This window comes from Leucopleurus acutus (genome assembly GCF_964270905.1).
Source record: "Leucopleurus acutus genome assembly, chromosome: 7".
NCBI lineage: Eukaryota > Metazoa > Chordata > Mammalia > Artiodactyla > Delphinidae > Leucopleurus > Leucopleurus acutus.
Genome location: NC_139150.1, coordinates 56728249 through 56743913, shown reverse-complemented (window position 1 = coordinate 56743913; position 15665 = coordinate 56728249). Strand labels below are relative to the sequence as shown.

General features: G+C 44.4%; 1 protein-coding gene across 1 annotated transcript in view; it reads left to right on the top strand.

Annotated features, from left to right (window-relative positions):
- Positions 1–1340: 1340 nt before the first annotated feature.
- The window catches only part of GLDC (glycine decarboxylase), a 99518-nt gene continuing 85193 nt past the window's right edge, over positions 1341–15665 (top strand). Inside the window, exons 1-2 of the mRNA XM_082842838.1 lie at positions 1341–1807; positions 2346–2424. Coding sequence (XP_082698964.1) covers positions 1553–1807; positions 2346–2424 — 334 coding nt within the window. The 5' untranslated portion in view covers positions 1341–1552. The remainder of the gene's footprint in view (positions 1808–2345; positions 2425–15665) is intronic.

The window sequence follows — 15665 nt, the reverse complement described above, 5'->3', positions numbered from 1 at the left end:
ATAAATGCACATTTCTCCCCCTCCCCCCATGGCCTCTAGCACTGAGGATATCTCCCAACTTTTATGAAGGCTGTAATTTCAATTCCAAATGGATGAAAAGATGTTCAGAGACATTCCACCCAGCCTTTCTAGCTCACCATTCACCCCCGCCTGCCATACAAACATTTTGCCTACTGCTTTTTTTTTTTTTTTTTTTTTGCGGTACGTGGGCCTCTCACTGTTGTGGCCTCTCCCGTTGCGGAGCACAGGCTCCGGACGCGCAGGCTCAGCGGCCATGGCTCACGGGCCCAGCCGTTCCGCGGCATGTGGGATCTTCCCAGACCGGGGCACGAACCTGTGTCCCCTGCATCGGCAGGCGGACTCTCAACCACTGCGCCACCAGGGAAGCCCCCCTACTGCTTTTTATTTTATACTTTCTTGCCTCTCTGCCTAGTCTCTGTGCCTGTCAGCTACAGAACCCAGAGTGTGCAGAAAATGATTGAAGGAGGAAGCTTAGAGGAGGAGAAAGAGGACACCTTCTGTTTTTCCTAGTGTTAGTACACCTAATGGTCTGCTGATTTCTGTCCTTCTCTCTTCCTCATATTAGAATGACAGTGGGAATTTTGAAAGTTCATTCTTGATAAAAATCTCAAGAGATAACTAGAGAGATTAGATTTCAAAAATAACCAGGTATAAATAATTTTCCAACTAAGATGACAATGCAAAATGTATACCTTTGTATCGTTTGCATTTTTATACCACACACCTGCTGGGGGGGGCGTGGGTGGGGGGAAGGAGGAGAGAGAGAGAGAGAGAGAGAGAGAGAGAGAGAGAGAGAGAGAGAGAGCTCAAGGCTAGTGTTATGGCAGTGCTTTCAATGCATAATCTCTTTTTAAATCCCATCCAGCGGTATGAGATGCGGAAACCTAAACTCAGAGATTGGGCAACTCGCTCATGATCCTACAACTATATAATAACTCTCATCTGTGCATATTGGTTTCCATGAGATATGACAGGAAAGATACCCTAAAATTAATGGAGACTATCCAACTCTTTGAGTCTGGCTTCTCTGTTGGAATCCTCTTCCATCTCAGCTGAATTCCCCAGGCACTACGCCTGTGGCCTCTGGCACAGAGCGCATGGAGCGCCCCCGCCCCGCGTCAACCAGAGATGGAGTAGGAGTAATTGAGAATGGAAGGCTCCGGGAGACTAGCAGAGGGCCTGAGGAGGGGGTAGGGAAAGGGGGCGGGGGGCGGGGTCTACCCCGCCCCCGCCCTTCCGTTCACTGCCATTGGCCGAGCGTTTCCTGGCCGTCTCCCACTGCCCACCCCCAGAACGACGCTTAAAGTGTGCGAAGCAGGTGCCTCGAGTGGAGTAACAACTTTGCGCGCGTGTCCGGGCTCAGCGCGGCACCCATTCATTGCTTCTGACCATCCATCCGTCCCTTCAGTCATCCAGCGGGGAGGGGCTCCAGCCACCCGGGGGCAGCCGCTACCCAGGGGACCGCGACCAGAAGAGGAGCCGAAAGCGTAGCTGACCCTCGCCGGCCCGGCAGGGGACGGTGACCACCACCATGCAGACGTGCGCCAGGGCCTGGGGACTGCGTCTGGGTTGCAGAGTCGGGGGCAGCCGCCGCCTGGCTGGAGGCGCGGGGCCTCGTTGGGCGCCGTGCGGCCGTGACAGCAGTAGCGGCGGCGGGGATAGCGGCGGGGCTGGGGCCTCGCGCCTCCTCGAGCGCCTCCTGCCCAGACACGACGACTTTGCTAGGAGGCATATCGGCCCCGGGGACAAAGACCAGAGGGAGATGCTACAGGCCCTGGGGCTGGCGGTAAGGACCCCAACCCGGCCCTCAGAGGCCTCACCCTGCGCCGCCCGGGTTCTGCCCGTACGGCCTCCCGGCCCCCGCCAGGAGCTCTGCTTCGCTCCGCGTGGGACCCGCACCCTGGCCCGGGGCCCCTGGTGTGGGAGCGAGCACGCGCGCTCGGTCTGCGTGCCCCAGCCTGCTCCCACCAGGTTACTTTCTCCTCCACCCGCTCTTCGCGCCTCAAAACCGTGTATTTTTCAACCTAAGTCGCCCTGCAGATGAGCTCTCACTTTGCAAGAGAAGGACCTTCTGATTTATCCGATTATCTCCGGTTGCCCACTGAAATCCAGCCCTAAGTGGCCGAATCACTACCCCGACTCATTATTTTTCTCCAGTGATTTTTGGTTTGATCAAAGTTGTTCTTTTTAGAAAGAAACCCTAATTAGACAATTTAAATGAAGTTTCCCACAAGCCTTTGTAGATGCAAAATGCAGAGGTGACTTTTAACTGAGAAGCAATTTCCTCTGCCTTTAGTGTTCACGGACTTGCGTTTTAATTTTAGAGCATTGATGAACTGATCGAGAAGACCGTCCCCGCCAGCATCCGCTTGAAAAGACCCTTGAAAATGGATGACCCAGTCTGTAAGTGACCGGGAGATTCCGCTTGCTCTGACCTATTTGTCTTCTATGGTCTTTGAAAGTCCAGCTGTGGGTTAGGATTGCTCAGGAGGGAGAATGTTTATGAAAATAAATCGGCGTTGGGTACCGCACGGGGAGGAAGAGGGTGGAATAATTCAGTTCTTTATCTCAGCGTGGAGACAGCAAACTTCCCAGGGGAAGGCAGTGCACAAACACGTGTAGAGGACTCCCAACTTTCCAGGCACCTGTCCCAGGCCATGGTTCTCCCATCCTTTGGCTTGAGAGGTGTCATCACTTCTCTGCAGATCAGGATACTCAGAAGGGAAACGGAATTGCCTACAGTCATGCAAACAGGGGAGTGACAAAAATAGGAAACCCAGACATCTGGCCTCCTACCCCAAGGTTCTTTATACCACAGTAGCTTCAGATTGTTCTCTCTCACAACCAAATTTTACTATTTATACCTACTGAAAGGCAGCAGTACTTTTAAAGCCTGAATGATTTTTATAGAGAAACAGAAATAAGATTCATGCTTGATTAAGAAATCTTATTTTAACCATAGACTCTCAGAATTTTATTATTTTTATTTATTTATTTTTAAAATTCAAACAGAAAGAATTTTATTTTATATTTAAAATATTTTTAATGGTCTGAAGATTATTTGACTTCCATGGGCTGAGCAAGAATCCACAAACAAATTAAAGGCAAATAGGCAGAGCTGAAGAGCTTTTTTTTTTTTTTAATAAACAGGAAAGAATTCTCATGGTTTTGAATCATAAAAATGCTATCTCTTACTTCTGGAGTCAAGTGAAGAGAAGACAATTGGTTTGTTTTACGTTTTAGAACAGAAAGGATATGTGGAAGGCAAGCTTTATTTTGTTTTAAAGTATACGACTTGAGGAGGTCCAGCTCCAGCTGGCTGATGCTGTAACTCAGGGTGTGCTGAGGGCTGCTCCCTTTGTTAGTTTCAAATCTGAACCATTTCCCCTGACGGCTGGGACCTTGTTCATAGAAGAAAATATGCGCTTTTTGTCCAATTGAACTGATTGAGACTTGGGGATAGCTGGAAGCCTTATCTACTTAAGGTTTAGGAAATCAGAATCCTGATTAATTGAATGTTTACAGTGAAGAGTTATATATTTTTGAAGCAAGCCATCGGTGAATATTTGAATAAGTAAAAGCCCTCCTGAGACTTTCAAAGTCAGGACATGTTAGGTCAGCCCTTTTACCATATACTCTAAAATAAAATGTTCCTGAAGAACATTAGCATCTAGGAACCATGTCAAAGCTATCTAGCCTTTTTTAGTTCAGGTGCTTGTTTTCAGCTGACTAATTTGAACCTTGGGGGATTCCATTTCTCCTCCTCTCCTCTTTAGAAGCAGACTTCTGATAAGTAATTTGCAATTTAAGTGTAAACTTTAAACCCAGCTTCTGTGAGACTTGGGGCCGGTTCCATCTGGTTAGTCTGAGGTGACTCAGAAAATATTGCACAGTCAGGAGTCCCCCGTTGCCCTGAAGTGGGCTGGCTCTCCAGCAAAGCTTGCTACTTGGAAGTGAGCTGGGGGCGGAAATGAGGGGGAGGGGGAGGTGGTGGTGGGCAGCACAGAAGGCATCAGTGTTTTCATCTGAGGTGTGCACACGTCATGGGTAATGAATGTGTTCCACGTGAGGAGAGCAAATTGGTACAGGTAACCTGTAGCAGAAGCATTTTCATTTAACAGTGGAGCAGCATTATCCAAACTTGGTTTCATGTGAATGCTGAATGCCTGTGTTCTACTGTAGTCAGAGGAATTCTAGACCAAATATTTGTTCACTGCATACAGAGAAAACTAATAAGAGCTAGTTAGATGAGTCTTAAATCCCTCATTGCTAAGGAAAAAGAAGATTGTGAGAGCTGTAAGCAGCATGGAGATACTTGGGTTAGTTCTTATGCATAACTTTATAATCTCAAATCTTTATGTAGTGCTTACCATGTGCTGGGCACTTTTTAAAGTGTATTTCATGTATTAATTTAATCCTTATTACAACCCGGAGGGGTAACTACCATTAACAACTCTGTTTTAAAGATGAAGAAACCATGGCATACAGAGGGTAAGAATCCTGCTCAAGGTCACCACTGGTAAGCGGTGAAGGCAGAATTCACCCCACACAGACCAGCTGCTGTTCACACTCCAGCCGTCAGTCTACATTGTCTTCGTTGTGTCCTCTGCAAGGGGGTGGGTAGAAAACTCCTGTCTTGCTCTTCCAGAGCATCCAGTTTACGGGTATGCACAAGGCCAATCACACTGGAATCACTCTGCCACTTGCCAGCTGCCCTAGTGGAAATGCAGCGACAGGCTGAGAGCACAGGTGTGAGAACACTCAGGCCCGCTGCCAGGGCGAGGGAAGGGATGACAAAAGTTCAGGACTAGGGCTGGGTATCGAAGGGTGGGTAGTTATGCTCTGCTGGACAAGGCTGGGGGAGACTGCTGGAGCTAAAGGGACCAGCTTGTACAGGACAGAGTGGCCCGACAGAGTCAGGGAGGTACAGAGGGTCCAGCTGTCCTGCAGGATGCTCCCCCTCCCCTTGGACACTTCAGGAAGTGCCTTGAAAGAATACCTTGATCATTAGTTGGCTTCACAGTAAGCCATACTTTAGAGAAACAAGCAAAGATATTCAGTTCAAAACCGTATCAGATTCATCTAGTCAAGTGAATTCTCCATCCCTCACTGACATAAACAAAGAACAAAAAAAACTAGAAGGATATATGTCAGTGGGAACATTTGTTTCTCTGTATGGTGCCATTACGGATGATTTTAGATTTCTTTTTATTCCTTTGCTTTTTCTAGATTTTCTACAATAACTATGTATTTATTTTGTTATTAATACAAAATTTAAATACTTTATGAACCATGCCAATCGCTTACGGCTATGATATGCCTCTCTGTATAGTATTTTCAGTGAAGCCATCTCAAGCGAACCAGACTGAACTAGCCTGTAAGTTCACAGAAGCAGGGTTTAAAGTTTACACAAAATTTCACATTGCTTATTGTGAGCATGCTTAGGAAGAGAGAGGAGACACTAAACCCTTTAATATTCAAGTTATTCAACCAGAATTGACCGGCTGAGCTGTCAAAATGAGACTTTTGATGGTCTTGTGAGAACTTTGTATTCTAAGAGATATCGTTTAGAGTGATTTTAATAAATGGTTAATGGAGGGCAGTGAGCAGAGGGAGGAGGTATTGTGTAACGCAGCTGCAGGTGGTGACTGTCACCCAGGTGGGGTTGGACACTCTTCCATTTTTTTTTTTAATTTTTGACTGCATTGGGTCTTCGTTGCTGCATGCGGGCTTTCTCTAGTTGTGGTGAGTCGAGGCTGCTCTTTGTCGTGGTGCACGAGCTTCTCATTGCGGTGACTTCTCTTGTTGACGAGCACGGGCTCTAGGCGTGCGGGCTCAGTAGTTGGGGCACATGGGCCCTAGAGCTCACAGGCTTCAGTAGTTGTGGTGTGTGGGCTCAGTAGTTGCAGTGCGCAGACTCAGTAGTTGCGGCTCATGGGCTCTAGAGTGCAGGCTCAGTAGTTGTGGCACATGCTGTTAGCTGCTTTGCAACATATAGGATCTTCCCAGACCAGGTATTGAACCCGTGTCCCCTGCATTGGCAGGCAGATTGTTAACCACTGCGCCACCAGGGAAGTCCATGGGCACTCTTCTGAACTGACCTCAAGGACACCTACAGGGCAGTTGTTCCCCTGGCTGTGGGCGTCAATTATCTTTCAGCTGGATTAAGTCTGTTGTAAGGTGCAACCTGTAAACTCTTCAGTCTCTGACAAATCTCTCCTTTGGCCATTCCTAGATCCTTCAGTTCCCAGCACATATGAATTATTATTTCATCTTTAGGATAATTCCAATGGATTTTCATTATACAACTGTGGAAATAAATAAAGACCAGCCAAATGAGAAAAGCAAAGGCTGTTTATTCTGAACTTGCTCTAGGAGTCAGCCTTCTGCTTTGCAGAGGAGTGGGAAGACCTCATAGTGAAATAAAGGAAAGGCTTCAGGTGTGCCCTGTTGGCCTGGGCAAGCTGTAGGTGGGCCAATTAAAGCAGGGCTTCCTATGTGGTAGGTTAGGGCTGCTTGTTTGGCTTTGTCTGGTTGGTCCTAAATTGGAAGCAGGGACCGAGAGTAAGGAAGCTGTCAGTTATTAATCAAGTCCTGGCCCTTTTGGGCCAATTGTTACAGAAGTTATCATTCATTTTCCTCCATTGTCACTGAAGATAGCAAAAGATGGCTTTCTGCAAGTCTAATCTGTAGCAGGCTGAGTTCAGAGGTGGTTTATTGTAGATAAGGGGGTTGGTTTCCTGAGTAGGTTGCTGCAGGTTGTGGGTGAAAGTTCTGTGGTCTGGCTATTCCTTATTTATATGTTTAGACTCTCACAGCAGTCTGTTGTCCTTTTATTTTTGTCATAAATTCTTGTTAGGCAGACCCCTGCTGATCTGACTGATACCTTGGACAGTCAACATATTGTCTAAATTGTAAGTGTTTATGGCTGTTTACTATAGGCGAGGAACTGTGAGGATAAATGTATGAAAAAACATAGTCACTATCCTCAAGGAGTTTACATCTTAACATAAATTGATTCAGAAAGTTAAAGTGTCCAAGATATCATAAGAAACATGAATAAAATGCTGTGAGTGTACAGAAGTGATGTGAAATTGGATAGAAAAACAGGGATTTCTGAAAACAATGTGAAAAGTTGAGGTATATCTTTTCCTGTTAGAAACAAAGACAAAATCTTTACATTGACTATGTTTTCTTTGTGTGTAAATATGTTATTATAAGAAGGGAAAAACACAAAAAGGCAGCTCCTTCATTGAGAAAAAGAAAATGGCAAAATGCAATGTGTGAAGCATAATTATGGAATTATTTGAGTATTGTTATAGTCTCATCCTGGATGGAATCTTAATAGAATAATTATGCTGTCAATGATTTGGGGGATTCTGGAGTGTTTTCCAACACCACCGAGCAATTTTCAGTTCTCAGGGGACACCAACTGGTTGTCCTACGATTTAACTCACTTCTGATACTGTCTACCTGCATATAGCATCAGACCTCACAGATTAAGTCCCCCCAAACTGCCCCCACTTCAGGTGCCAATCACAAGTTAGGGTTTTCACCTGGGCTTCTGACCAACAAGCTATAAATTGGACCCCCTCCTCTGGTTCAATTAATTTTCTAGAGCAGCTCACAGAACACTAACATTTCCTTACATTTACTAGTTTATTATAAAGGATATCATAAGAGATACAGGTGAACAGCCAAATGAAGAGGTACATAGGGTAGGGTCTGGACGTGTCCCAAGCACAGGAGCTTTTGCCCCCATGGAACTGGGGTGGACCACTTTCCCGGCACAGGGATGTATTAGCCAGCCCAGAAGCTCATCAAATCTGCTGTTTTTATAGAGCTTATCCTGCAACCCCTCCCCCCTTCCTTTTCCCAGAGGTCAATTGGTGGGCCTGAAAGTTCCAGCCCTCTGATCACTTGGTCTTTTTGCTGACCAGCCACATCCTGAGGCTATTTAGGAACCCCACCCTAATCACTTTATTAGCAGATACTCAGGTGTGCTCAAAAGGACTTGAGTATGAATAACACAAGATACTCTTGTCACTCAGGAAATACCAAAGACCAGAGATATTTCTTATTATACTGCAGGGATATTTCAGAAAAATATGTGGTGATATATCCTGATAAAAGTGGAGAGGTGAAAATATTTATTTTAAAAGAGATGAATCCTAAAATAAATTGTGATCAGTTTTTTCCCCTTCCTTTTGAAACTAGAACACCAAATGAGAAATCTCAGTCTTTGTAAAGTATCATTTTTAAGCATTAAGATGTTTTGAACTATCAATCTAAATAAGGATGTAAACTGAAACAAGCTCAAATTACCAGAAATTTGAGTTTATTTGGGAATAGCAGAGGAATTGCAATTTAGGAGACATGTGCTGTAGAAGCTGCAAACAAGTTACTGAGGGTCTGGGGCAGGTTGTGTTTTGGGCAGGGAGCACAAAGAGAGGGACATCCAGCCAGAACCCAGCCAGTAAGTTCATTGGCTTGAGTATGGAGAGATTCTTGGTGGATGTTCATTGGTCTGGAGATAAGTCTCAGTCTTCTGTAAATCAGGCGTTTACAGGAAATCAGTCTCTCAGTTCTTAAGTTCCGTTCTTCTGAGGGAGCATGTGTGAGATTCTCCATTTCCTATCCTTGGGTTCCTTTTTTTTTTTTTTAATAGTCCTTTTTCTGCTGATAGCACCTTATCTTCATTTGGCTGTATGAGTCCCATCCTTTTCCTCTTCAACTTTTATGTTTCTGCTGTCTCAAATTGTTCCTTTTTTTTTTTTCTTTGTGGACGGGCCACGTGGCTTGTGGGATCTGAGTTCCCCGACCAGGGATTGAACCTGGGCCACAGCAGTGGCCACTGGGGAACTCCCCTTGGGTTCCATTTTGGATTGAAATCCTTTCACAGGACTTGCTTATTTTTTGACATGCAAGGATACAAACATGCTGACATATGGTGATGAGGGGCCAAATAGGTCATGTGATTGGGACAAAGAACTTAAAATATAAAACAACTTTTTCCTCTTCATCTTGTTAAAGGATCATGGAATTCATCCAGCACCATCAAAGATTTTATGTAAATGGAATTCTTTAACAATATTTTTAAAACTTGGCAAAGTTACTGTATTAGTTATCTCTTGCTTTATAAGAAATTACTACAAAACTGCGGCTTAAAACAACAGTGAACATTTATTATCCTCACAGTTTCCATGGGTCAAGAATCCAGGAGCAACTAAGCTAGGTGGTTCTGGCTGAGTCACTCATGAGGTTGTGGTCTCACGTTGGTGGACGCTCAACTAGGGCTGGAGGAGCCACTTCCAAGGTGGCTCATAAACATGGCTGGCAAGTTGGTGCTGGCTGTTAGCGGGAGCCCTGGTGCCTCCTCACATGGGTCTATCCACAGACTGCTTGAGTGTCCTTGCAACATGGCAGCTGGATTCCTGCAGAGCCAGTGATTCAGGAGAGAAGGAAAGCCAGGCAGAAACTATTCTTTTTATGACCTAGTCTTGGAAGTTCTATAGTATCATTTATATCATATGCTGTTCATAAAAGTGAGTCACTAAGACTGGCCCAAATTCAAGGGAAGGGGAATTAGTTTACACCTTTCGAAGGGAGGAGTGTAAACAAGATTGCACGCAAAATTTTTTTTAATAGACGTTCCTTTTTAGAGCAGTTTAAGGTTCACAGCAACATTGAGCAGAAAGTACAGAGAATTCCCCTATACCTCTTGCCTCCACATATGCACAGCCTCCCTCATTATCAACATCCCCCACCAGAGGGGTACATTTGTTACCATTGATGAACCTGCGTTGACACATCATCATCACCCAGAGTCCGTAGTTTACATTAGGGTTCACTCTTGGTGTTGTACATTCTGTGGATTTGAACAAGTGTATAATGACATGTATCCACCATTATAGTAGCATACAGGGTGTTTTCACTGCCCTAAAAATCTTCTGCATAGATATTTAAAAAACTACCACATTCATCTAAATTAGCATATACTTGCTATCATAAATTATAATGAATTTTATCTAACTTTTAAAAGTACTCAATGCTATCAAAATAAAATATACTGTGCTTTAAATATGGTATTACTCTTGAGGACTATTGAGGTACATAGGGCCATTTGCCCATAGACTAAATGCCCCAACCTACTACCCTTTGTCACCATTGGGTTATAAGCCACTATCACCAAATCTATGTCTATAGCCTCCTCCATCTACTTTAATTCCTTGAGAGACTTCAATGGAAAATACAATACTGCTTTAGGCACTGAGGATGCAAGAATGAGGAAGTAAAGGGTGATAAAGATATGGTCCCTGACTGTAGGTTAAAACTGATAGGGAGATAGATACTGAATAGCTCCTTAGGTCTGCAAATAGGATGAATGGTTTAGCTGAGGTTATGGCATGAGCAGAGGCTTGGAAGTGTGGACATGCCTCAAATAACCTAACATGGTTATTTGAGGATGGTGAGTAGACCATGTGTGTAGAATACTGAGCTGCAGAGAGGTATGGAAAGCAAGGTATGGAGGGCCCAAAGCCATGATAAAGGATTTGTTTTCCTCTACATAGTGGAGAGACATTAACAGTTATTACAGAGGGAAGTGACATATTCAAACTGTGTTTTGCAGAGTGCCTCTGAGACAGAGGCAAGGAGACCAGCTGGGAGATTGTTGGAGATTTTATTTATTTTTTTAATTTTGGGCTGCCTTGGGTCTTTGTTGCTGCGTGAAGGCTTTCTCTAGTTGCGGTGAGCGGGGGCTACTCTTTGTTGCAGAGCACAGGCTCTAGGCATGCATGCTTCAGTAGTTGTGGCTTGCGGGCTCAGTAGTTGTGGTTCACAGGCTCTAGAGCGCAGGCTCAGTAGTTGTGGCGCACGGGCTTAGTTGCTCCGCGGCATGTGGGATCTTCCCAGACCAGGGCTCGAACCCATGTCCCCTGCATTGGCAGGCGGATTCTTAACCACTGTGCCACCAGGGAAACCCTGTTGGAGATTTTAGAGGTGAAATTTTAAATGTGTCTACCAGGAAGCAGTCACCAAGATGATATTAGATATGTAAGAGTGGGAGCATGAGAAGGCAGGGGAGTCTTTAGACTGTGATGCAGGTCTGACCCTGGTGGAGGGGGAGAAGGATGGAAGAATTGGGTAAGAAGAATCATAGACTGCAGCACAGATCTAAAAAGTTTTGGTCAGACTGAGCAGAGTCCTTGAACCAAAGTCACCCATCAGAGAAGTCCCACATCTTACAGGAATGGGTCTGCATTAGTTCTCCTGCTGGGCTTAGTATCAATAATTGCCTGGGAGCAGCCTGTGGGAAGTACGGTTTTGGTACAAACATGGTGGTCGGTCCAGCGGGGCAGCAGGTAGGACTGTCAGTCAGTTTCTAGGCTGAGTGTCTTGGGGTGATGGAGATGTCATTAACAGAGAGCAAACGGGGAGAAGAGGAGGGTCCTAGAGGAAGACGAGATCATGGGTGTTGTTTGAGCAGAACTGAATTTGAGGTACTCAGGAACATGCATTTGAAAAAGCTGAATCAGTAGTTGGAAATAACGAGTCTAGAGCTCAAGAGAGAGATTAGAGATGGAGTTGCAGATTTAGTGAGTCTTCTGAATGAATTAATGAGAATGAGTGAGATTTCCTATGGATGAAGTATTGGGAAGAAAGTGGAAACCAGGCTATTGGGAAATAGAGCATGGAAAAAGACACAGGCAGAGCAGCCTGAGATGAAGTAATCCAAGAGGCCAGAGGTTACATTTTAAGTCAGGGGTTTGTGGACCTCAGTATCATATTCTGGACCTTTCTTAGGCATAAGAGAGAAAAAAGTACACATGACTACATAAGGACACTCTGAGGTGGGAGGAGTTTAGGGGCTGCCTGTCTGATGATCTAAGTGAGAGGCAGGAAGGGTGAGACAGAGCATTAGAAAAGTGAGAAAGTGATCATCTGGGTAGTGAGGGGCCTAGATCACCCTGCATGGAAGACCTGCTGAGATTTAATGGCTTGAATCTGTAAGGTTTGCTAGGATCCCCTCACCCAGCATCATTTAGTGACCTGGGAGCAGGAACAGAGGAATGGGGTGCCTGAGTTTAGCTTAGTTTGAGGATTGGTAAAGTCAAGTGGCCAAGGACTTCAAGTCCACACAGGCTGGCTGCGGTGGGAGACAGGTGAGGCAGTCCCATCCGTCCACATTGGGATGGGAGCTCAGTGAGCACCTTATGGGAATGGGCGTGGGGGGCCTGACCTGCTCGGGAGCCTGAAGGGGGGGGCCCACAACGAGGTTGTGCGCTGCTTTCAGGAGGGTGAGTGTTCTGGCTTCTATTCCTTATGTCCTCTTTTCACCCCACCAAATGGCACTGTGCTTTGCTTTTAGAAATCTCTGTTATATGATGTGTGAAGAACTTTGATCTCGTTTTGACTGCTCAGGTTTGTTTTACTTGTTAAACCTGAAGTATTTTAATAAAAATGCAAACTGGGAATTTTAGTAAGGATTATCAATGTCCATATCATCCAATGTACTAACTGATTAAACAATAAGGAAACAAAAGTTTGGAAAATATGAAATTATTGTAGGCACTGTATTATTTCACAGAACTTGCTTAATAGCTGCAAGTTTCCCTTTAGAAATGTTTCTCTGAAGTTCATGCCTTTAGGGATGTGAGAACCGTTTGCACCTTGATTTGTCATTGTGGATTCTGTGATAGGTGAGTTATTGTAAATATTGAGCTAACAACTATATGTGGGAGTTTAGGTGAATTTTCATTCACTTGTATTTTCTGAGCACCTAGTATGTACCTAGCAACCACTATGCCTCTGTCCACAAAGAGATTATAATTTAGTTGGTGAGATTCTGGGCTGGATTACAAATTTCTCCATATGCCTGTATTCCTTTGATCTATAAAAATTCTCTCTTTCCTGCAAACATATTAAATTGTTTAAGTTGGACTCAATACATATTTGTCCCTTCTTGTTCTTGCTCTGCTGGCCATGACAAGCTACTCACAGGGCAGCAAAGAGGAAAAACAAACACTCCAGGACTTCCACTCTGATTCTCATTTCAAATTGACCATTTGGCCTGCTTACGTAGGTCAACTGGTGTTCCAGGTAAATATTATGAATTGTAATGTTTCTCTGTACACTTCTTTTGTAAATGTTTATAGATGGAATGAAAAGGGGCGGCTGACGAGGTCTCCCACAGAAAGTAGTGTGACCCAAGTCCCAGAAGTAAATAACAGACATGTCCCCACTACCCGGCCATGGGATGCTCTTCTGGTTTTCCTACAGCTGCTATAAAGATCTTGAACCTGTATATCTCTTGGGTGAGCAGGCAGAGCTCTAGGGACTGCTCACTCCTGTGGAGACGAGGGACCATGGAGCCATCAGAAGCACGGATTGGACGTGCCTTGGCCCCTCTCGGCTGGAAGTGCCTTGGCCAGGGGTTCTAATTCCCAAGACTCATGAGGGGCTGGGTGAGCTGGGGTATTAATCGGCTGATCAAGAAGATGGGAAAGAGCCTGGCAGGCTTAGGGTTGGGGGTCCAGAGCCCCAGGTCAGGCCTGTGTGGTGCTGCCTAGACCACATCCTGACGCATGGGGTGGGCGCCCCTCTGCCAGTCTTGAAGCGTTTTCAATTCAAAGAGTTTCCATGTCATTATTCTGCATTAACGAGCTTATAGATTGGTTTGCCTTCCTGGACTGAACAAATTCTATAATTCAGCAGACCGTGGTTGTGAAACCCTCCTTTGCTAGGGAAAGAAACTTGGCAAATAAGAGGGAGTAGGGTTTAATGGGCTGGGTAAGTGGGGTTAAGCCATGCTTAAGCCCACTTATTTACGGGGGAGGGAGAGAGGTGCTGCAAATGATTAGGTGAAGTTAGAAAAAGGCTACACGTTAGGATGGAGTTTGTAGGCAAATTCTGGCTTCCACTCAGGAAATCAGAAAATCCTGATATATGCTATCATCCATGGTTTGTTTATCTTGAGACCCCGGACCCCACCCCCCCATGGTTCCTGAGCAGCTTTGGCAAGAAAAATGCTAAAGCAGTCTCTGTCCTCACATTCTAGCCCCAGCTCTTCCCTTCAGCCTCTGGCAGAAAAAGCCCTTTCTGGGAAATTCAAATACGAGTTTCTTGGTTTTCAGTCCTGATGATTTCCTTAGAGTCCTTTTCTGAGAATCTTGCAAAGCACGTGAAGGGCAGGGAGTGGGAGGGAGGCTCTGTTGCTGGTTGAATGGCTGCTCCATGCTGTGCGTTGCTGGGCTGCCTGGAAAATGCTCTGTGGACAGCCAGCCACTGTGGGGACAGCAGATGTCTGCACCCATGTATTTCACAAGCAGGATTTTGTTCTGGGTGTAACATTTTAACTCAATTTAAATTTTTTGAATAAATGACAGTCGTATTATCCAAAATTCAAGAGCATGAAAAGATATACAGGGTAAGCAAGACCCCTTCTCACTTATCAGTTTCTTAAGAATCATCCCAGAGATATTCTGTTAATATACAACATATCCATATATATTTATTTTTTAATATAAATGATAGAATAATATATACTCTGTAGAAACTTAGGCATAATATTTTTAGATTGTCAGAAAAGCAAAAGCAAAGCCTGGATACATTTTTCCATATAATTGTGGCAAAAAAAAATTGTGTTGTGTGTTTGGGAATGGGTTAAGGGTGGGCAACAGTGTGTGTGTGTGTGTGTGTGTGTGTGTGTGTGTGTGTGTGTGTGTGTGTGTGTGTGTGTGTGTGTTGACGTGTAGCAGGTATCTTGACCCATATAGCCTGCCTGTTTATTCTAATGACATTCTCCTAGTTCTTGTCCAAGTTCACATGTATGGGAAATTAAAACCTAGGCCTAGAAATTTAACAGCTAAATCAGCTTATTCCTACCAGAAAGTATATTTGGGGAAGTGGTTGGTACAAAATTCTCCTTGATGTTTTAGGTGCAAATGACAAGGGAGTTACTACTGGAAAGGCTCTTATATGGAATTATGTAAGGAGGAAGCATTCATTCTGAATTCTGAGAAGCAGGAACATTGTGAGACCGACCTGTAGTTTCTTAGGGAATGGTGCCCAGGTCACTGAACTCTGTTCTTGGTACATTAGGACCAGGGCGTTATGCAACGTGCTGAGGTAGAGGAATAAACAAGGTCAGAAGCAGGTATTTATTCCACAAGAAAAGAACTTAACTGCTTAGATCGCTAAAGGACTAAGGAATTTCATGGCTGGGAGGGCACAGTAATGCAAGGTCTGGCTGCTCTTTGAGGCTGTAGGCAGACGTCTGGAGAATGACAGTTTGTCTCCAAGTGTTTTGTTTTTATTTATTTATTTTTTTAATTGAAGTATAGTTGATTTGCAATGTTGTGTTAGTTTCTGGTTTACAGCAAAGTGATTCAGATATATATATATATATATATATATATATATAGTTTTTCATATTTTATATATATGTATATCTATCTATATATATATAGTTTTTTATATTCTTTTCCATTATGGTTTCTTACAGGATATTGAATATAGTTCCCTGTGCTATACAGTAGGACCTTGTTGTTTATCCATCCAAGTGTTTTTTAATGGACATTCCCTTTCTCATTCTGTCTCATTTCCTCCCTGGTTTGTTTCATTGTCCTTCATATTCAGGAAGA